The sequence below is a fragment of the Toxorhynchites rutilus genome, chromosome 3 (assembly GCF_029784135.1).
Source record: "Toxorhynchites rutilus septentrionalis strain SRP chromosome 3, ASM2978413v1, whole genome shotgun sequence".
Taxonomy (NCBI): domain Eukaryota; kingdom Metazoa; phylum Arthropoda; class Insecta; order Diptera; family Culicidae; genus Toxorhynchites; species Toxorhynchites rutilus.
Window position 1 is genome coordinate 310,962,225 of NC_073746.1, and position 22,247 is coordinate 310,984,471.

The window sequence follows — 22,247 nt, forward strand, 5'->3', positions numbered from 1 at the left end:
TGAAATTCAATTGAATTCCAAATTTTTTTCATTCAATCGATAATTTAATTAAGTTTATTTTTTTTTTTGCTCGGTGATTTTGATATGTAACTCTTTCCGGAGGACCAAACGGTCAATGAAGAATATCACCTTGGCGTTATTAGGCGTTTGAGAATGAAAATTCGTCGCATACGATCAGATTTGTGGAAGGATAACACTTGGATTTTGCACCACGATAATTCAACAGTTCATCGATCGATCCTTGTGAACGAACTTTTGCTCAAAAATGGCACGAATGTGATTAAACATGCAACGTACTCTCCAGATAGGGCCCCGTGTACATTTTCCTATGTCCAAAACTCAAATTATCAGTTCGTGGGATCCGTTTTGTCAGCGATGATTAAAATTTAACAAACAAATCATTTTCTTCGAAAACACAAATTTCCGGTATACATTTGACAGAATGTAGGACATTTAAACCACCTTATAACATTGAAGACATGTCCAAAGTCAGCCATTCCATGCTAAACCGGTATAGCGGTATAGTCTCACATTTTCGCCAAAAGTGGTAATTTTGTTCTTTATCGCAAAACATTAGATCCGTATTTTTTAATTTTTTTTTATTAGGGTGCCATTTCCATTTTAGGATGGTTTGAAAAGTCAATTCTTTCCCCTTTTTCCCAAAAATGACTATTTTTAAAAATTCATAACTTTTGAACCATTGAACTGATTTAGATCGACATATCAAATCGAAGAACTAGACTTATGGGAATCGTGATATGCAAACACTTTTAAAAACTAACTACTTTCAACAATTTATTCACTTATCACTAATCACACGGCACCACCGGTGCTCCACAAGAACTGCACAGCGAAAAAGAGGGCGAGCCATGCGCTCGCGGCCCTCTTATGACTGCATACTGCTGACGCTGCACGCTCCACGTTGTCGACCGTAGGTTGGCGGACCCGAGTGGCGTGATGTACCAAACGGTTCCGTAACGGCTTCCCCCTTAGCTGAAAGACGTCCTCGGCTTTCGTCTACTGCTGAAGTATCAGCGGTACCTCTCTGGACTCGGGATGGGCCTCGGTTGATGCGATGGTATCCTGTTCGATGACTTCTGGTTTGCTGTTGGTAAGGAGTGTCTTCCAGGCGGCGAATTTCAAAACGATGATTATGGATGAACCCAGTATGCAGATTAGTAAAGTTGATGAGATTACGGATGCTATCCATCCCAGGAAATGAAGTTTCCAATGGAGGTTTTCGGCTGTCAGGTTAAGGTGTGTGATATGGTTACGCTGTTCCATATGTAACTCCTGTAAATGTTCCAACGGAATGTGGTTAAACAGTTTGGTTGGATTTACCTTCAATCCCGTGGTAGGTATGAACGGCTGTATCTCCATGTTTGTGTTGACATATTCCTCGTCATCCAATTTCAGTGTACAGTTTGAGTATTGGATTAGGAACGACCCCTGTAGAGTGCGTTGGGTGACTGAACAGTTTGACGAAAGTGTTACATTGATTGCATTGACGACTATATTGCCATCATTGATTTTCCGAATAGTTTTGTTTCCGTAGGTGCGTTCTATGGGACACTCTGCTGTATTTCCGGAGACCAATTGTTGCATACAACCCGTCAAAGGTTCTAGATCCGTTGAGGAACATATAAACATGGCGTTGGCTTTGGAACAAGCGCTTTTTAACATGAATGATTTCTGTCCTTTCAAATAAAACTGTGTTTGTAGGTGGACTCTGTGGTGATCTACAATGACTGGTTCAATGAAGTTGAGGGTGTACTGTACATTTTTGATCCTGGGTATCTTCAGTATGTACATGAAAATTTCGTTGTTTAATACTGCGTAGGCATTGGCAGTACTAAGTATGCTATCGACCGAGTTAAGCCCGAAACCGTCATTAATGAGGGAATGATGAATGGTTTCCAATTCGTCGAGGTGAATGATGCGGCTGCTTGGGATACTCCGTCTCGCTAGTGTGATCGCCTCTTCGATTATGTCTAAGTAGTATAATAGCTCATCAATTTTGAATATTAATTCTAATACATCAAAGCCCTCTAAGGAATGTATTACATTTTCCTCATTTTCCAGTATGACGTTAATTGCTTTTGTAATGTTGCTCATTCGTGAATCGAAAGCACTATTGATTCTTATTTGCTTGTTATTCTCGCTAATTAATGAATTTAATGACGAATTTATAATCTTAAGGTCGTCTGCATCAGGGCTTCCCGATACGTATTTCCAGGCCTTTCCGAGAGATTCCCATCGTTTTCTCCTACGTAGTGGTTTTATTCGGTTGTAACTCAAGTTTATTTTGTCTAATTTTGCTTTAACTATTGACTTAAAAGGCGTTTGATTCGACAATCTCTCCATAGAAACGGCGTTAAAGCTTTCTACAATTGTTCCAATTGAGGTCAAGTTTATGGGGTGCACAATTCGCAGAGAACTAGTGCTTATTTTAGCGGGTCCTAACGGAACTATAATGATCGGACTCTGATCCAGGGTATGAATTCTCAAGTCTGAAGTGGCCATCCCTACCAGCGTAAGGAGCCACAGTATTCTGCAAGAAAATATAAAGTGTTGTTTTAGTTAGCTCTTTTCATATCTAATTTGTGAATTTTGATAGCCTTTTCATCTGTTACAGTTTTGCTGGTTTGACTTTGGATTTTAATTGGCCTAAATCTATTGGTGTAAGGGGTCGGCTTTCCTTTCCCTTTAACTAAAGCTTCACTGATGGTGAGGTTTTCATATTCTTTATTGTTTTGACTTTCATTTTTCTGATTGTGTGTCCTCGCTTCTAACGCAATATTTTCCCTGGCAGTTAGTATTATTTTTGCTTTCTGTGTATTTATATCCTCCGGGTTCAATGAATGAGAATTTCCAAAAATTATATCCCTAGGTCTTAATTTCGTAGTTGAATGTTTGGTATCGTTATATAGGGCAGTTACTATGGAGAGCCCTTCGTATAAGGTTAGTTCTTCAAGTTTTCTCCTGTTTGACATGTACATTTCTAAAAGCGTGTTGTGGTATCTCTCGACAATGCCATTGCTGTTACTAGTACTGGCAAAGTGTATATCAATATTTTGATTTTGGAGAAAGGTTTTGAATTTTGAGCTTCTGAAAGATGTGGCTTGATCACATGTTATAGTTTTTGGTAGGCCGAAAATTTTAAAGTATTTTGTAATTACTTCGATCAGCTCATCCGCCGTTTCATTCTGGATTTTGAAAATTTGGGCAAATTTGGAAAATGCGTCAACAAGGGTAAGGAATTTTTCACCCTCCTTGACGTACACGTCAATGAAAATGTTCTCTAATGGTTTGTCGTATGCTCTTCGAGTTATTGGAATTTTGAAGGGACGTCGTTCGTATTTCGCGAACTTGCAGTCCTCACAATTTTTTGCGAATGATTTGATCTTCGTAATCATATCGGGGAAGAAAACTGACTGACGAATCTCCTCGTATGTGAGCTTCCAACTTCTGTGGTTAAAATTATGGCTCTTACGAATAAATTCCTCTTGATCAGTTTTAGAAATAAGATCAGGGAGTTTTAGATTGCAAAATTGTACTTTCATGCCTTTGAATTGATCTTTCATTATTTTAGAACACAATTGTGCAATCTCTAGGGGAGCGAATATACCATTGGATATGGTCGGGGAAAGATAACTTTTAAGAATGTTTCGGATTTCATCTTCGGAATATTCTCCACGGTTGAAAGTATGCCTGCTGTAACCTGAAAATATAGAATAAAATATGTGAGCCGATTTTCTAGGATCGTTTGACACATTAATTATCAGCTGATTCCTAAACTTGTTAATTATTTCTGGTCCATATATCGGGTCATTTTCATAAAGCTCGTTTTGCAAAACGGTTTGAATATTTAGTTCAGATTCGTCAGCTCGTGGTATCCGGGATAAACCATCGGCCACTACATTTTGTTTTCCTTTTTTGTAAACCAACTGGAAATCGAATTGCTCCAGGTATAGCCGTTGGCGAGTCACTCGTCCTGTAGCATCTGTTAACTTGATTTCCTTAGTAAGAGGCTCATGATCTGTGTATATGGTAAACTGCCTACCATACAGATATGGCCGGAACTTTTTAGCTGCAAAATAGATAGCTAACAGTTCCTTGGCGGTGGCAGAATATTTCTCTTCCGCCTTTGTCAATGTTCTTGATAGATAGGCAATGGGTTTTTCACCTCCATTCACTATCTGTGTGAGGACCGCCCCGATCGCAAAGTTTGACGCGTCCGTAGTCAAAACGAACGGCTCGTCAAAATTGGGGTAGTGCAATAAGAGATCCGAACTCATTATATTTTTCAATTCAGTAAAGGCTTTTTCATATTCCGGAGTAATTTCTATGGATTTGGTTTTTCCACGAAGCACACTTGTCATCGGCTTTGCGATTTTAGCAAAGTCGGGAATGAATCTTCTATAGTATGAAATTGTTCCAAGGAAGGATTTTAGTTCCTTCGGGGTTTTCGGAAGAGGCCAGTTTTTCACTGCTTCAACCTTCTTGGGATTAGGTTTAACCCCTTCCGTAGTAACCACGTGACCGAGGAATTCAACTTCTTTACGAAGGAATTCCGACTTGTCACACTGAACTCTAAGGTTTGCTTCCTTTAGAGTTTTTAAAACCTTTTGAATGTCTTTCATGTGCTCTTCCAAAGAGCTGGAAAAAATTATGATGTCGTCCATATAGACGAAACATCTAATACCTAAATGTTTCCGTAATACCGAATCCATCAGGCGTTGGAATGTTGCGGGCGCATTCTTCAATCCGAACGGCATCCGCACAAATTCGTATTTCCCATGATCGACGTTAAACGCCGTTTTTGGGATGTCAGCTGGGTCTACCTCTATTTGGTGGAACCCGCTGGCCAGGTCGAGCACAGAGAAATACTGCGCATTTCCTAGACGATCCAAAATTTCGCTGATTTCCGGTATTGGATACCGATCAGACGGTGTGATTTTATTTAATTTTCTGTAATCTACCACTATGCGGTACTTTTTCGCACCTGAGTTGTCGACCTTCTTAGGTACGACCCAAATAGGAGAAGTCCAGGCAGATGAAGACTCTCTAATAATGCCTGTATCCAACATCTTTTGGATTTGTTCACTCACTATTTCTCTTAGATGGTACGGATATTTATATGTCTTTTGGTGTATTGGCTTGTTATCGGTGGTCTCTATTCTATGCTTTACTTGATGTGTAAAGGCAAGTTTTTGACCTTCCTGGAAGAAGATGCTTTTGAATGGCTGTAAGGTCTTTGCAAGAAGTTTGACCTCCCCTTTATTTAGATGATCCGCAGGGAAATTCAAATTCTCTTTTGGATTATCGGTTTTTATAAGAAAGTCTTTATTTTCGAATGGTTTCGACAATATAGGCTTCGGTAGGCCTTTTGAATGTACATGAACCATCGCACTATTATTCTTTGCCAAGTAAAGTCCCGGTTGGACTGAAACATTTGCAGTAATGTTAAGCTCATCTTCGATTAGAAACGTTCCATCTTGTAAAGTTGGAATCTTCATGAAAGTTTCGAAATTTTCGTGAAAATTCATGGAAGAAGGGAAATACCGGTAAAATTGGTACGTAGATTTCCCAATAATCAACTCGTGTTTATCTGTATTGATCACGGCTTTCAAGGCTGCTAAGTTTTCGTACCCTATGAGCCCGTCAAAAAATTTATGAAATTTAAACACATGAAATGGTAGTGCTCTGTTGACATCTTTCGGAAAAAGATTCGCGTGCACCACTTTATCCAAAATAAATTTTCCATTTTTGTTCGTGACGATGGCTGGCTGATCAGTCACTTTTGCGTTTGCCACATGTTCTGGATTCATATACGATTTGTTCGCACCTGTGTCTATCAAGAATTTTAAGATTCCCTTGTTAGATCGGTAGCGAATGTAAGGAATGAAATTGTTCAAGTTATTGTCTGGTCTTCCTCTCCTCTGTGAAAATTTACTTCGCGTGTATTTTGCACTTCGCACTCGGTCGCGTTATTGTCATCATCGTCATCATCATCATCACTATCCACGTCAACCTCGTTGGTGTTATGTTCCACGCGCGGTTTAAATTGCTGAATCGGTCGTTTGAATGCAGTTTTTGCGTTCGTTTCTTTGGCATATGCTCTGTAAGAGCTGTTGCTGTTGTTGTTATTATTATAGCCACCAGAACCACTGCTACTAGGGTTACTGTGCTGTTTGAAAATTTGTTTTGCGGGTTTCGTTCTACTTTCCGCGTTTTGATTAGTGCATACAGCCTGGTATGCCTCTTCTAAAGATTTTGGTTTCGATTGCCTGATAATGGAGGCCAGGGGCTCTCCGATGTTGTCCAAATATCGTGTGATTGTTATCACATCAACTACCTCTCGAGCCGATAACGGGTTCGAGGATAGATTGGCTTTTAGCCTAGTGTTAATTTCTTTGATTTCATTAAAGAATCTCAAATGATTCTTATCTCCTTTCTTCAAATGGAACATCGCCGACAAATTAGTGGCGAAGTCCTTCTGGTCCCCATATTGTTCGATGAGAACCGATTTGATACCGTGAATGGTATCGGGATCACCATTTGCGCATAATATCACGCGAGCGTCCCCTTTGATTTTATTTTTTATTGCCCGCAAATATATCGAGCTAAGCGAGTCGGGTTGCCCGTTCTCGCCTTTTATTTTAAACATTTCGTAAAGCTCGTTGACTTCCTTGAGCCAACTTGCCAATTCCTTTTTATTTCCGGAAAATTCCGACATATTTTTAATAGGGTCGGGGATGGCATATTTGTTGCCCTCCCTGGCCACTACCAATGCTCGGAGCTGTTCAAGCTCTGTTTTGAGTGCTTCAAGTTCACTGGCTCTTGTTTCCGGCATGATTGATAATAGAGTTTTAGATGTTGAAAAGTAATTCACTTACGGTTGTGTTTGCAGCATCCGGGTGATCCTTCGACGGCTGGTTACTCGTGCGGCGGGATCTTCCACTATTTTAACACCTCACGATCCCACTTCTGACACCACTTATGGGAATCGTGATATGCAAACACTTTTAAAAACTAACTACTTTCAACAATTTATTCACTTATCACTAATCACACGGCACCACCGGTGCTCCACAAGAACTGCACAGCGAAAAAGAGGGCGAGCCATGCGCTCGCGGCCCTCTTATGACTGCATACTGCTGACGCTGCACGCTCCACGTTGTCGACCGTAGGTTGGCGGACCCGAGTGGCGTGATGTACCAAACGGTTCCGTAACGTAGAGATCGTTTTTTCTATTTTTATCCAAAAACGACTTTTTGCAAAAATTCATAACAATTGAACCAATGAACTGTTGTAGATGATCGATGATTAAATTGAAGCTTTTTTTTATATCTGTATTATAGTGACTTTCAACACTTTTGGCTGGTTCGTCACTTTTTACTTCCAATTTTGGAAGAATGTTGGGAGTGAGAATTGAACTCGTGATCTTCAGCGTGAGAGGTATGGATGTTACCACTACGCCAGATCGGCTCCTAAATTGAAGCTAATAAGCTAACCTTTTTTGAAAAAATATTACACCTGCGGGATTACTCAAATAAAATGCATTTTTTGCGAGTTAAGTATTTTTTAATCAAATACTAGCCCAAATCGGTTCAGTGATTCAAAAGTTATGAGTTTTTGAAAAAAAAAAAAAGTAATTTTTGGGAAAAAGTGGAAAAAATGATTTTTCGAAACACACTAAAATGAAAATAGGCCCCCTAATAAAAAAAAAATACGGGTCTAATGTTTTGGGGTGCTCCCTTGGCCGAGTGGTTAGCGTCATAACTAACATGCTGGGTGTTCGGGTTCGATTCCCGTTCTGGTCGGGGGAATTTTTCGTCAAAGAAATTTCCTCCGACTTGCACTGTGATCACGCGTATTCTAGAGCTTGCCACTCAGAATGCATTCAAGGCGTGTTATTTGGCATAGAAATCTCAACTAAGTACTAATAAAAATGACGCAAGTAATACTACGTTGAGACGGCGAAATTCCTCTAGGAACGTTAGTGCCTTTGAAGAAGAAGAAGTTTTGCGATGAAGAACAAAATTACCACTTTTGACGAAAATATGAGAACCCCTATATCGGTTTGGCATGGTATGGCTGAATGAGAGAATTTAAGTAACTCGATGCAAAAAGCATACCCCTGTAACTGTTTAAACTTCCATTGAATGAAGAATTGTAAAGTGTATATGTTTGCTGACGCTACATAAATACCATCAACATCGTCAAACCAATAATAACAATCACAAACAATAGTAATAAAGCTAAAATTAAAGTCAATTTTTAGCCTTGTGAATTCAATACGGATATCAATACAGATTTTCTGGAAAAGAACTAAGATAAAAAGATGTTTTTAGTTCAAAACAACAAATTTTATTATGGCAATCCTGATAAGGAGATCAATTTTGGGGAACAATATAACCTTGCATGACGTGTATGTACGCGTAGCCGCGAAGTTATTGATGAAGGAAAAGTTAATTTTCGTTCATAATTTCAATTTTGAAAATGTGTTCATTCCGACTGAAAATCAGCTATTCTTTCACGCTCCCCTAAACTAGTAAACGAAGCTCAATGCCGCCAGCGCGAGTATGTCAATGTGCTGATTTTAAAAACATTCAACTTGTGTGGACTCCAGAATGCATATAAACAGCACTGCCAGCTATAACTGTCTCGCCATACTCGTTCATCCCACCTTTTATATATACCCCTTATATAGCAACCCTTGAGCTCGGTCTGACAGCTCATATGAACACGACACCGATAACATTCCGGCCTTCTCGTTACAGCCATTGCAGAGGTAAGACGTGTTTGCGAGTCCCGGGGAAAGCAGCATACCCCACGGAGCCCAGTAATTAACACACAACTGATCCGTGGACACAACAAGAACAAGATTTTCATACGATTTTTATTTTGTTTTGTAAGTCCGACAATAGTGAATGAAGTCCGATTGAGCTGATATTTTGCATAGGGTAGTTTTTCGTGCAAATCCCCATTTCAGAGCAAGAACCGTTCAAAGATTCGATGGTCACTTTTTTAGGTAGCTTCCATCGTAAGTAGCAAGATTCAAAAACATCGGAGAGGGCAGGTCCATATTATTTGGCTCATGATTGTCACAAAAAAAATCGTCATAAATTGTAGATTTTAGCAGTTGGTACAATATATTCCAACAGTGTTAACTTTGAAAAAAAAAGTCGCAAGAGTCCGCATAGTTGACGTAGGATTCCGTTAGGTTATCTGTTGATTACGGATATGTTTGAAGAATTACATCGTTAAACTCTTTGATAATGATTTGGTTTTAATGTCTCTGTCAGGGAACACATTTCGGTGGGAATGCCGATTTCTCCCAGGCAGCTTGGCTTTGATGTCTCTGTTAGGGTCCCGCCGCGTGTGTCGTCAATTTCGACCAATCAGAAGTGGGTGTTTCCGTTAGAATAGGGGTTGAGATTTTTCAATTGTTCGATAAGATATGTCATGAAACTATGACATATATTATTTTCTTCAATATAAAAAATTGCTATGGAGTGCCGAAATCGATTGACGCTAAAATTTCATCAATCCGTCATGAAATGACTGAGCAATAAGCGTTTGAAATTGGACAATTTTCACGATGTGCTCGATTTTCTATTTTCAATTTGTACCCCAATATGTTCCCGAAAGACGTAATCCTACGTCAAAAAAGTTTATGGGTCTTCATTGTTCAAAATCTGTATTTTTTTCTCTTTTGATACATCAAATAGATGCCCTGGAAAAACCGTTTCCTGTATGTACTTGTATCCTTTAAATGGGTTAGATGACATAACATGGTAGAATTCGGTACCGCGTTCTGTTCAAAAATGTACACAAAAATACCATTAAAGCTATTACTACCCTTTTCTTCTGTTTATTCAATCATGCAGAAGAAGGCGAAGAGTCATTATATATCATTTTTAAACACAAGTCTAAATAGTTAAGACCTACAATCTTATATATAAAATTCTCGTGTCACGATGTGCGTGGTCAAACTCCTCCGAAACGGCTCGACCGATTTTAATGATATTATACTCAAAAAACTTGGTAGGCATGAGAATAGGTCGTAAAAATATAAATATCTGATACCGCTAGGATACCTATTACTTTATATTTGATACCGATCCCATGCAAATAAATTCTGAATAACTTTGTTTTTGTATTTTTTTTGCATAAATTTGGCTTGAAAAAATTATAGGAGGTTGTGTTCAAGACACGACCGCATAGTTGACGTAGAACTATGCTGTAGTTTAATTCAAGTCGCTTGTTTATAACTGCGGATATTATTTCATAATGCTACGAAAATTTTGAAATAACCATTCTACCAGTTTGGTCGCCCTGAAATGTTTTTTTTTAAATTATAGAATCATTTGACGATAATTGTTGATGATTCATTCTTGTGCTCGCAGAACAATACATGCTCGAGATAAGCCCAGCCCAGCAAGTTTTGCTACAGGCAAGCGAAACCAAATTACATACAAAATTTCAGAACGACATTTACTTTCTTGGTGACTAAATCATAGTATAAAAAAATCAATCATAGCATAAAAAAATTAGGCGATTGTTGCATCGTTACAGGACCAATGCACACGGGAGCAGATACAAATGGGGTTTCAGCGTAGCGAAGATGCACTATTTTTAACGTACGGGTTATGAAGCACGCACGTACGCATACAAATATCTATATATCGATGGTTTGAAGCAACTAAATATACACACTTATCTCCGTTTTGCGCTCTTCTCAACAGAAGCCCTTGCTGTTAATATTGCCAGTCTAAATTAGCTTAGCTGTCATCCTTTGTGGAGAGAGTTTTCCTATCGTCATGCAAAACCAAATCAATGACAAAATTCATAAACATTTATTTTCTTGGTGAGCTGACGATAAACCTAGCTTGATGATTCCCCACACTATTGTGTAGCACAGAAACTTAATGCCAATTGACGCCATTAATTTGATACAATGATTGCAATGCCAGAGACATCAGCGAGTGAGTAATTTGGTCGCGTCCACAGCTCAATCCGAAACGAAGACATGTGATGGAAGAACAAGCGCTATTCATTGCTTTGAATACGTAACGATAATGAAAGTTTGCCTTCCTTCCTTGCTTGAGACTTAAAACTTCTTCAGTTCATTCGTCTCTAGCCTTCAAACAGGCCCTCGGAAATCTTTACTTGATCCATAATATTACTCCTCCACCTCCATTACCTTGAGAAAGGCATTCGATTCTTACGATTTCCCGCTCGTTGCAAGTTATTGACAGCTCTGTTCGGAGAATCACACAAACGGACAGAACAAATGTATGAGGAAGTGGGAATGCTTCCAATTTTCATCAATTTAAACCACATACAGACTATGAGATTGTAATGTATAGCATATCAAACATATCTTAGGGAGTTTCCGATTCGTTTAGTATGTAAATCGCCAAAATCCGTTCGCGGCAAAAATAGTTATTAACGTTAGCTTTATTTCATAAAAACGTGACCTGTTTTCTGATTTGCACCCTTAATGAAAGACGTAGTTCTACGTCAAAAACTTATAACCATATATAACCAATTTTCACCCTCATCTCCTTTTTTTTATCGCGATATGTGTATTGATATATAAACGATACCAAATAATTGATTTGTCGTTCGTTTTTTAAACAGGACGAATTTATTTACGTTGTTTAATGCCAGATGGCACTTCGTCCTCTTCATCGAATTTCACCCTACACATACGCAAGTAACCTCAATTCGACTAAAACTAGGAATATCGCCGGCGAGCTGGAAGCCGTTTTGGATGAGCACAATTAATTATTGAAATTATTCTAATCACACCCATGCTCGGAATGCAAAATAACAGTCAATCAAAATCAGTCAAAATAATCGTCAATCCTGATAAAAAAATCGTCAATCCTGATAAAAAAATTATAGGAGGTTGTGTCCAAGATACGACCGCATTATTGACGTAGAACTACGCTGTTATTTTATATAAGTCGCTTGTTTATACCTTCGGATATTATTCTATAATGCTGTGAAATTTTAGAAACAACTGCTTAGTATAATAATCTCTGAAATGATTTTTGCATTGTAGAATCAGTTGACGATAATTGATTGATGATACATTCTTGCCCTCGCAAAACAATCGTATGTCGCAATTTATTTCATGTCAATGCATTGAAAATTTACCTCGAAGGCTATTCCGGTGACCTTTTTCGAAATTGACATAGACTCGGCTACAGTCGATTATATACATGTTGCATCAGCACCATTATCCCACATCTCAAAACAACATCAATATATCATTGGCACCGCATGTAAACAACAACAATGACAACACTTGCAAGCATCAAATATCATGCTACATGTTATTATATTTATATTTATACCTTCGGATATTATTCTATAATGCTGTGAAATTTTAGAAACAACTGCTTAGTATAATAATCTCTGAAATGATTTTTGCATTGTAGAATCAGTTGACGATAATTGATTGATGATACATTCTTGCCCTCGCAAAACAATCGTATGTCGCAATTTGTTTCATGTCAATGCATTGAAAATTTACCTCGAAGGCTATTCCGGTGACCTTTTTCGAAATTGACATAGACTCGGCTACAGTCGATTATATACATGTTGCATCAGCACCATTATCCCACATCTCAAAACAACATCAATATATCATTGGCACCGCATGTAAACAACAACAATGACAACACTTGCAAGCATCAAATATCATGCTACATGTTATTTAGTATTGCCTCAAAGGAATCGCACCTCTAGATATCGTCTAAGCGTAAACCAAGCGCCAAACAAGCGTTCACCATAGCATGCATACAGAGCCATACATTGGTGGCTTGAAACTACTAGCAATATAAACATTTCTCATCATTTCGCTATTCTCAAAAGAAACGCTTCTGTTAATATTACTGGCCTCGAAAAGAGTTGCATTACTTTCTCATGCTCGAGAGAAGCGCAGCTGTCTCCCTTAGTGGAGGAAGTTTTGCTACTGGTAAGCAAAACCTAATGACATACAAAATTCCAGAACATTTACTTTCTTGATGACTAAACAAGAGAAATAAACTCTTTTTGTTAATAACAACCTCGAAAATAGTAGCAATTCTTCATTATGATCAATATTAGCGCAGATGCAATCCTAGTTGAAGGCAGTTTTGCGACTGGCACGCGAACCCAAATAACTTATAACATTCCAGTAAGACATTCAAGATGCTTGGTATTCCCAAATAATTTTTTGGTGCACAACCTTAAAGTCTGATTCGCCATAACGTCAGTTTAATGCATTGATGCAATCTCAAAGGCACCAACGAAGCCCTTATGAAGACGGAAAATAAACAATGTTAACTGCTTGGAAAAAGACTGAATTATGCCACACAGCTTGTACTCTGCTGTAACACCCATCGATGCGAATTCGCTGATGAGTTGTGAAGGGTAACTATTTTTGCTGCGAACGGATTTTAGCGATTTACATACCAAACGAATCGGAAATTCCCTAAGATTTGTTTGATATGCTATACATTACAATCCCAGAGTTTGTATATGCTATAAATTGATGAAAATTGGAAGCATACCCATTTCCTCATACATTTGTTCTGTCCATTTGTGTGCTTTCCCGAACAGAGCTGCCAATAACGAGCAACTTATCGACGAGCACGAAGGGGAAAACGTAAGATGTAAAGTCTCCGTGAACAAAGAAAAGAAGAAGAACGAAGGGGAATATTTGCCTAGAGTATAAACAGTTGATCTCGCTGAGGCAAACTTTCATTCTTCGTGAGGAAATTGACTGCACAACATCGTTGCTGGGCGAGCTGAACGGCGAGGGATGACAGCTAAGCTAATCTAGTCTGGCAATATCGACAGAAAGTGCTTCTGCTGAGAAGAGCACAAAACGGAGATAAGTTGCTTCAAGCCATCGATATATGAATATTTGTGTGCGTATGTGCATGCTTCATAACCCGTACATAAAAATAGTGCATCTTCGGTACGCTGAAACTCCATTTGTATCTGCTCCCTTGTGCATTGGCTCTGTAACGATGCAACAATCGCCTAATTTTTTATGCTATGATTGACGATTGTTTGGTGTTGCAAATTATGTAGCCGTAATAATAAATATAAACAAGCAGGGGAGATAGCGGGAGGGAAATATTTGCGCTAGGATATTAATAATGAATCTCTGCTGAGTAAAAAATTCAGCCTTTTTCCAAGCAGTTAACATTGGCTGTTCTCTGTCAACATAAAGGCTTCGTTGGTGTCAAAACATTGCATCAATGCATTGATCTGACGCTATGGTGATGCTGGTGTTAATGTTGTGCACCAAAAAATATTTGGGGAATACCAAGATATTCAATAACTTTAATAAGTTGTTAATTTATTTAGGCTCGTGTGCCAGACGCAAAACTGTTTTCAACTAGGATTGCATTTGTGCTAATCTTGATCATAAAGAAGCAGTGCTACTCTTTTTGAAGTTGTTTGAATTAGCAGATAAAGTTTATTTAGTTTAGTCACCAAGAAAAGTAAATGCCGTTCTGGAATTTTGTATGTGATTTGGTTTCGCTTGCCAGTAGCAAAACTTTCTCCACTAAGGATCACAGCTACGCTTATCTCGAGCATGTATTGTTCTGCGAGCACATAAATGAATCATCAAACAATTATCGTCAAAAATACAATAAAAAAAATTGCAGGGCGACCAAACTGGTAGCATGGTTATTTCAAAATTTTCGTAGCATTATAAAATCATATCCGCAGTTATAAACAAGCGACTTGAATTAAATTACAGCGTAGTTCTGCGTCAACAATGCGGTCGTGTCTTGAACACAACCTCCTCTAATTTTTTTTTACTATATTCTCTGTTCATGTTTCAGGCAAAAAATAATCTGGATAAATTTCCTGTCTAATGTAAATAATACAACATATGTCGCAATAACCATTTTGAGTAATATGCGTTTGAAAACTCTTAATAAATCGTTACATTTTTTGTAGAGTGACCCCCCTATATAGAAATCAAAGACATAGTCCTATGTCAAAAATCAATTAAAACCTTGAGCTGTCACTCATTATTCGTTTAAGAAAATATGCTTGGTAAGTGACTGGAAGGTTACTCTTGGTTTTGACCATTCACCTCCGTGAACTTTAGATTTTCAGAGTCGTGTTTTTTTTAATGATACAAACTAATTTTGTGAGTTTAGATTGAATTTCCTACTAAATGAAACGATTTCTTCTTTGCAAAAGTGAAAGGATCGTGCCAATACAGTTGTATGAGGAACAAATATTTAGTAAATTTCAAGTAGAAATAGGACTAATGCATTGACAAACAACTTCATAGCGAATGAAAACATGAACATCAAATAAATTCCTCTTCTCATCATGCACTGTTGACTGTGACGATGTCGACAGCGCATTCGACTATTTGAATTTCGAATCATCGAAATCCGTACGTTTAGAAGGGATTACCTCTCCAAAGAGTCATTCGGTATGTTAACCCAACCACGAATTCAATCTCAGCCCAAAGCTCCGGCAAGTAGATCAATTCGCGAGTTAATAGGTGAAGTGAACATAAGTAAGTGAACATATTTGCATTACCAGCATGTATGTAGGTAATCTGGCATCCGCAAACCACGGCGGAAGGGATGATAAGTCCTCGGTGCTTCACGAAATCCCGAGCCTATGCATCAGAGAAACGGTACAGAGGAATTCAAATCATTTCCGCAGCCGCGCACAGCGAGGACGCATTTCTCTGGAAGAGGGTCCACCCGAGCAGAAATATACCCGCGAAGGCAACCAATTCCTCACGCTGTTAGGATTCATTAGTGAAGGTGTATTTCCTGCGACGGAAACTCCTCGGAATGATGTCACGTAACGGAGATAACGGCTTACGGTACACTGAGCGACACGAAATGATGAAAGGCAATGGATGAGCCAAATGAATGTATTGTAGCCCTCTCGAATCGAAAACGGATGTTCATCACTATTTAACCAAATGCCGGGCTGTTAAACCCTTGGATCCACGCGTTAGACGCTGAGACTCCACCGCCGAAAGCAGAAACAATTCATCATCGGAGGACGCAAGACAAATGGGAGGCACGTAGAAAAGTAGCAGCAAGTGACTATGAGGCAAAAATGAGCGGACATGAATCCTGCCATCATCAGGCTTCTGGTTTTTGTTTGCTGCGAAGTCGTGCTCAAATTATGCGCTCCTAGTTTTCAACGGATACTCACAGAGACTGGATGCTCGTTCGCAGGTTTAAATCTAATTTTTGTTTTGCCCAGAGGACATAATTGAATTTTCAACTTTCTCTTCGCCTTCTAAACGGCCAATCCTGGTGGGATTGTGGCAAGCAAACGGAGTGCTGTTGGGTGTTGGGATATAAGCTGAGATTTAAGCGGTTAACAGTGTTTCAGATTGAATTTATTTTCAGCTTCGCCAGCCGTGAATGATTTTTGCGATGGTTTTGGTATTATCTTTTCCCACTCAAGACACAAAAACCGATCGAACCAGAAAATTCTTTCTGCGTTAAATGAGAAAACGAACAACAACAAAAAACGGTACAGAATCAATGAATTTCCACTCTGTTCAGCAAGCAGACTGGCTCGTGGTGAGGTACATAACTTCATCTTAATCCCTCCATAGGGATCGTATGGGTATAACTTTCTTCTCGAATAAATTCTCTTCTCGGAAAATTCCAAACAAGCTGCGGGACTGAAAACAATCTGCTCGAGTTTTGCAGCAGCTTATTCCATCATAGGTTTATTTCCCACATCGAATTAACTTGGCTATTACTGATTTAAGGCAGTAACCATTATAATTCCATCCGCCGGTCGCAAATTTCCGCAATTTCATTACAACGTTTTCTCTTTGCCCCTCCGGGAAGGGGGGAGAAACTGTCCGACATGGCGAACGGATGTTTAAAGATTTTCGCTTCTGTCTACATCGACTACCTCAATTTCATCCTAGCGAAACGACCTTCACTCCTCGCTTTGGTTCCCCCCCTCTCTCTCAACCGTCCTTCCCAAAGAGCTCCATCTGTGGTATCCCAACCGTCTGTTCACCGTTTCAACTCAGAGCTCAGCTCAGGATTCAGATCACGATGCTTCCTGCAGACCCCCTCCCTCTCCACCATGCTTGCTTGGTATCATTATACGGTGGCAAATCGAAAACAGCTTCTTGCCTCGGCGCCCACCACCAACCAATCGGTTCCCGATCGATCACTCTTCATCCGTTTAAATTAGGCCTGGGAAAATTCTGGATGACGGTTAAAACAAAAAGGCAAAGGGTCGCACGAAAAACTTTCCCCGCCATTATCACTATTTATAATCACTCCGTTGGGGTTTCCGGCTTCGGAAGGGTTCTATCCGTAGGTGTAGGTGTGTGTGTGTGTCTGTATGTAAGTTTGCGTGTTTCCTTTTTTTTATCCCTTCATTTGATTTGCTGCCGTGTGGGCGGCGAGGGTTAGTCATTATCGGAATTTCCAGCTGCGCGAGCGGAGCGGAGAAGTGATAGAGATTGTGGTGGGCGATTGCGATGCAAAAGTGGTTTCCGGCGTTCGGAGATAATTACAACTATAATAAATTGTTTTCGCCGGTGCTCTATCGAGATCCGAAAAGGTGATAAACCACTAACCCTTTTTATTGAGCAGCAAATGCCACACATATTCCGAGCCCGGGGAGTGATGGGATGGAATTTATTACCGGGCGGAAACAGTTCGAAGTTATCGGGGGATAGTTGGGAAATGGGATTGGGAGGAAATCACCAATTTTCGATAACTTTCTCGTTTATCGTGGTGTGCCTTTTTTGGGTGCTAATGAAATTATGCGTGTTGAATTGGGAATTGGAGATATGTGGCCGTTGGGTTCGGTACCATTTGGTTTAGTGGTCCGCACAAATCGAAGGCATACTCAATACTACTTCAATCAAAACGGTTCAAATAACCCTTTGTGGAAATAGCTTTCCACAATGCGAAACGAATAATTAGAATTATGAGATGATTATTACATATCCATTCACAGTTGTAATGAATTTATTTGTTCATCTAATGACTCGAACATTAGAATATGCGATATTGTGGTAAATCCATTCGCTTTGCATTGCATTACAGGAAACTTGAAGTTCAGTATGTATCATCCATCAGTGTAAATAGTTGAATATTATGGCTTTAAACGTATCGAGTTTTGTGACATACAATGTATTTACCACACACTTCTGCGATAAATCTACAGTTGAAGCACAGAAATTTTTTTTTATTTAAACCAACACGGACACGGAAACGGACAATCGGTACATATTTTACGATTATTGAATAGTTTTCTTATACCATTTGTTCATTTATTCAGGCTTATTAGCTTTTCAGCTGTAACAGAGCCGAATTTAATCGTGTAAATTCTCATAGTATCTATAAATTGTAAATTACACAGTAGCCATTTAGGTGTAAGAGTATTATTTCTGTACTTCCATTGTTCAGTTAGACCGGATAGCGGAGCCAGTTGATACGATCATTGTTGTGTTATTAATAGCACAACAGTCCGATGTTCTTGCAGAGCAGAGCATTTTTCAAGCCGAGCTTGTATGGGTGAAGAGAGGCCAGGACAGTGAATCGACGTAGTTATTCTATAACAACACAACACAAAGATGGGCAATTGCGGGCCCTGAGTTTTTGATCGCTTAGTAAGCGAACACACAATCAATGTGTATATAATTTTTTTTGTTATGATATATGCATGGCAATATTAGGTGTACCGGTGGGTTTCTTCGGTTTTACAACAGATGGCGTAACTTGATTATTACTCCAGTGAATCAAATTTCCAGACATTCATTGGAAAGCTACTGAACTTGCGCGTCCTTTTCAGTATATGTGAAAAAGTTGAAGTGTAAACAACATAGTTTTTTGCCACTTATATATGTCGAACTTCCTACCAACGAGAGTGTTTTGCGGGGCTTTTTTCTTCACATTGAAGTAATGAAGTAACATTACTTCAATATAAGGAAAAAAGCTGCGGAAAGTCATCGCATTCTAGTGGAAGTTTATGGTGACCATGCTCCAACTGAGCGAACGTGTCAGACGTGGTTTGCACGGTTTAAAAGTAATAATTTTGACTTGGAAGACGAAGAACGTTCCGGACCGCCAAAAAAGTTTGAAGATGAAAAATTGGAAGCTTTACTCGATCAATCTCCGTCACAAACGCAACGAGAACTTGCAAATACACTTGGAGTGGCTCAACAAACCATATCCGATCGTTTAAAAGCATTGGGAATGATCCGAAAGATAGGTCATTGGGTGCCGTATGAATTGAAGCCACGAGACGTCGAACGCCGTTTTTTCGCGTGCGAATAACTGCTCCAACGGAATAAAAAAAGGTTTTTTTTTGCATCGAATCGTTACTGGCGATGAAAAGTGGGTCCATTACTTCAATCCTATACGTCGTGCAATGTATTGATAACCCGGCCCGGATCGACGGCCGCGCGGAATATTCACTGCCAGTAGGTTATGCAGTCTATTTGGTGGGACAAGCTGGGTGTGATGTACTATGAGCTGTTAAAACCGAATGAAACCATTACGGGGGACCTCTAGCGACAATTGATGCGTTTGAGCCGTGCACTGAAGGAAAAACGGCCACAATACGACATAAAACGACAAAAGACACGATAAAGTTATTTTGCAGCACGACAATGCTTGGCCGCATGTCGCGAAACCGGTCAAAACATAGTTGGAAACGCTGAAATGGAACGTCCTATCCAATCCGCCGTATTCTCCAGACATTGCTCCGTCCGATTACTATCTTTTTTGATCGATGCAACATAGCCTGGTTGATCAGCACTTCTCCAATTTGATGAAGTCAAAAATTGGATCGATTCGTGGTTAGCCGACAAACCGGGAAAAAGTTGTGACTAGCGATAGGCAATACTTTGAATATTAAATTTGTAACCATTTTTGCATAATAAAGCATTAATTTTTGGAAAAAAAAGCAAAGAAACTTACCGGTCGTCCTTTTATTTACATATTTACATATTTTCGATTTATCGAGAAATACTCCAGTTGTAAGCATTCGTAATCTTTCAATATTTTTTACGTGTTCAGTTCTTAGATTTTCATAGCTTCCTGTTAGATGTGGTTTTATGTTAGATGTGGAAATTATATTCAAGTTGATTTTTTTTATCAGATAAGTTCTCCTGAAATAGTGAAACCCATATGATTAGCTTCAACATTAGTTTATGGACCCGCAGCTTTGGAGATGGTATTTTTATGGTTTAGGGAGATTTTTCTCAGGAAGGCCTGGTCAGGATAGCTTACCATCAGCACGAATGAATAATCAAAAGCGCAACGTAGTACTCCAGAATCATTTATTCCAGTTTTTGCATAAAAAAAACAATGTGATTATTGGGTAATTTCGTATCAATTCATTGAATCCGCAATGTCATGGCATGGTTTAATGAATAGGGGCTTCAGACTCTGGACTGGTCAGCTCGTTTACCAGATCGTAACCCTATCAAAACTTATGAGGAGTAATCGTTCGAATAGTAGACGTAGCTTACAACCAGTATGAGTGATTTGAAGAGCTTAAACGAGCAGTATCCTATGTGTAGAACACTGATACACACTACAAAATGGCGCAGCTTGATCGAAATCACCCCGAAAAGGTTATTTGAACTGATTGAGAACTAAAGATAACCGACGAATTAGAAACTAATTGTAATTCATGTGAAATTGATATTAATTTCGCAAAAGAGTGAAATATTTTCCATCTGGTTCTATAGTTATGAAACACTGAACTTTTAGTTTAGTTTTTTGAGTATTTTACGCCTGACCACAACAATAAAGTTGAAATGGCCAGTCTTACAAATGAAGATAGTTATTATATTCTACACTATATACTTCAATTCAATCGACTTCTTACATATCTCTAACACTCAGAAAAATGGAGTGGTTCTATAGTTATGGAACGCAGTGTTAGTGTGCGAATATATGAGGAGCGAGGTAGCTCTACTCATAAATTATCGTAATGCATCGAAATCTGGACATTTAAACACTTACGATGATAACTTCAACAGCTAAAAAATCATTAAATATCACAGCACGAAAAATTACCGTTGCTATAGAATAGATGGCCATTCATTGAGGATATTTTTTTGTCAAAATACGACTTTTTTGACATCAAAACGACCAAGAGGCAAACAATTTTTTGTTTGACAATTTTTTCCCGAGATCACAGTAAATTTCGACGTTTTGTGCAATTATAAGACATTTGGCATGTTTCGCATTAGGTATTATATAGTGTGAATCAACATTTCGCACGAAGTTCCATATGTTTTGCTTCGTATTCCGAAAAATGATTAAGTCCCAGAGTGCCGATATTTGACAAAAAAAATTTTTTCGAGATGAAAGTAGATCTCGACGTTGCAATGCAATCTTAAGACATTTGGCACAATTTTTTTTTGGAAACCCCGATTTCCTTTACTCACCAACCAACCCCCACCCCTCCCCCTGGGTGATTTTTCGATTTTCAAATACTCAAACTTTGAGCTTTGAGCGTCCGATTGAGCTGATATTTTGCATAGGGTGTGTAATGAACTTTCTATAAAACGAGTTGAACCCAGTGAACCGTATAACACTTATACTACACAAAATGAACTTATTAGGTTCAAACACTTTAACCGAAATATAAAACAGTCAGTCTATTGTAAACCACCGAATTTATCATATCGTTATCCGAATCGCCTTTTCCCTAGAGGTGTCTCCAGTCCAGTGGATACATATGAGCAACTTCTTTACAGGTGTTTTTCAAGGTGCTGAACATTTTTTATGGGGTAACTTTTAGATGACCATTTTCATCGGCACCCTAATAATCAATTTCTTTCACCGGTGTATTTCGTTTTATTATATATTTGTTATATTTTCCATTGGTGTGTACTTGTTTCAGCTAGAGAGCCTCCTGATTTTTGCGTCAATCAATTTCGGCACTCCATAACAATTTTTTACATTGAATAAAATAATATATGTCATGAAACTAACTATCGAACAATTGAAAAATCTTAACCCCTATCCTAACGGAAATACCCACTTCTGATTGGTCGACATTTTCGACACATGCGGTGGGTCCCTAACAGAGACATCAAAACCATGCTGCCTGGGGGAAATCGGCATTGCATATACATGAAAGTAGGGGGAGCTTTTTGCCCACCGACATGTATTCCCTAACAGAGATTTCAAACCCAAGGTGTCTTGGGGAAATCAGCATGACGCGCAATAATGGAT

General features: G+C 38.9%; 2 protein-coding genes across 6 annotated transcripts in view; both read right to left on the reverse strand.

Annotated features, from left to right (window-relative positions):
• The window catches only part of LOC129779975 (zwei Ig domain protein zig-8-like), a 629,574-nt gene that overhangs the window by 600,343 nt on the left and 6,984 nt on the right, over nucleotides 1–22,247 (reverse strand). The window lies entirely within an intron of this gene.
• LOC129779974 (uncharacterized) lies at nucleotides 771–7,174 on the reverse strand. 2 transcript variants are annotated; one of them, XM_055787788.1, is made up of 3 exons: nucleotides 6,900–7,174; nucleotides 1,342–2,551; nucleotides 1,063–1,244 (listed from the first exon to the last, which is right to left on the reverse strand). In XM_055787788.1, the coding sequence occupies exons 1-3, from the start codon at nucleotides 6,914–6,916 to the stop codon at nucleotides 1,203–1,205; spliced, it is 1,269 nt and encodes a 422-aa protein (XP_055643763.1). In that variant the 5' UTR covers nucleotides 6,917–7,174; the 3' UTR covers nucleotides 1,063–1,202. The 2 variants fall into 2 exon arrangements, with proteins under 2 accessions (XP_055643762.1, XP_055643763.1); XM_055787787.1 differs by having other exon boundaries at nucleotides 771–2,551; nucleotides 6,900–7,167.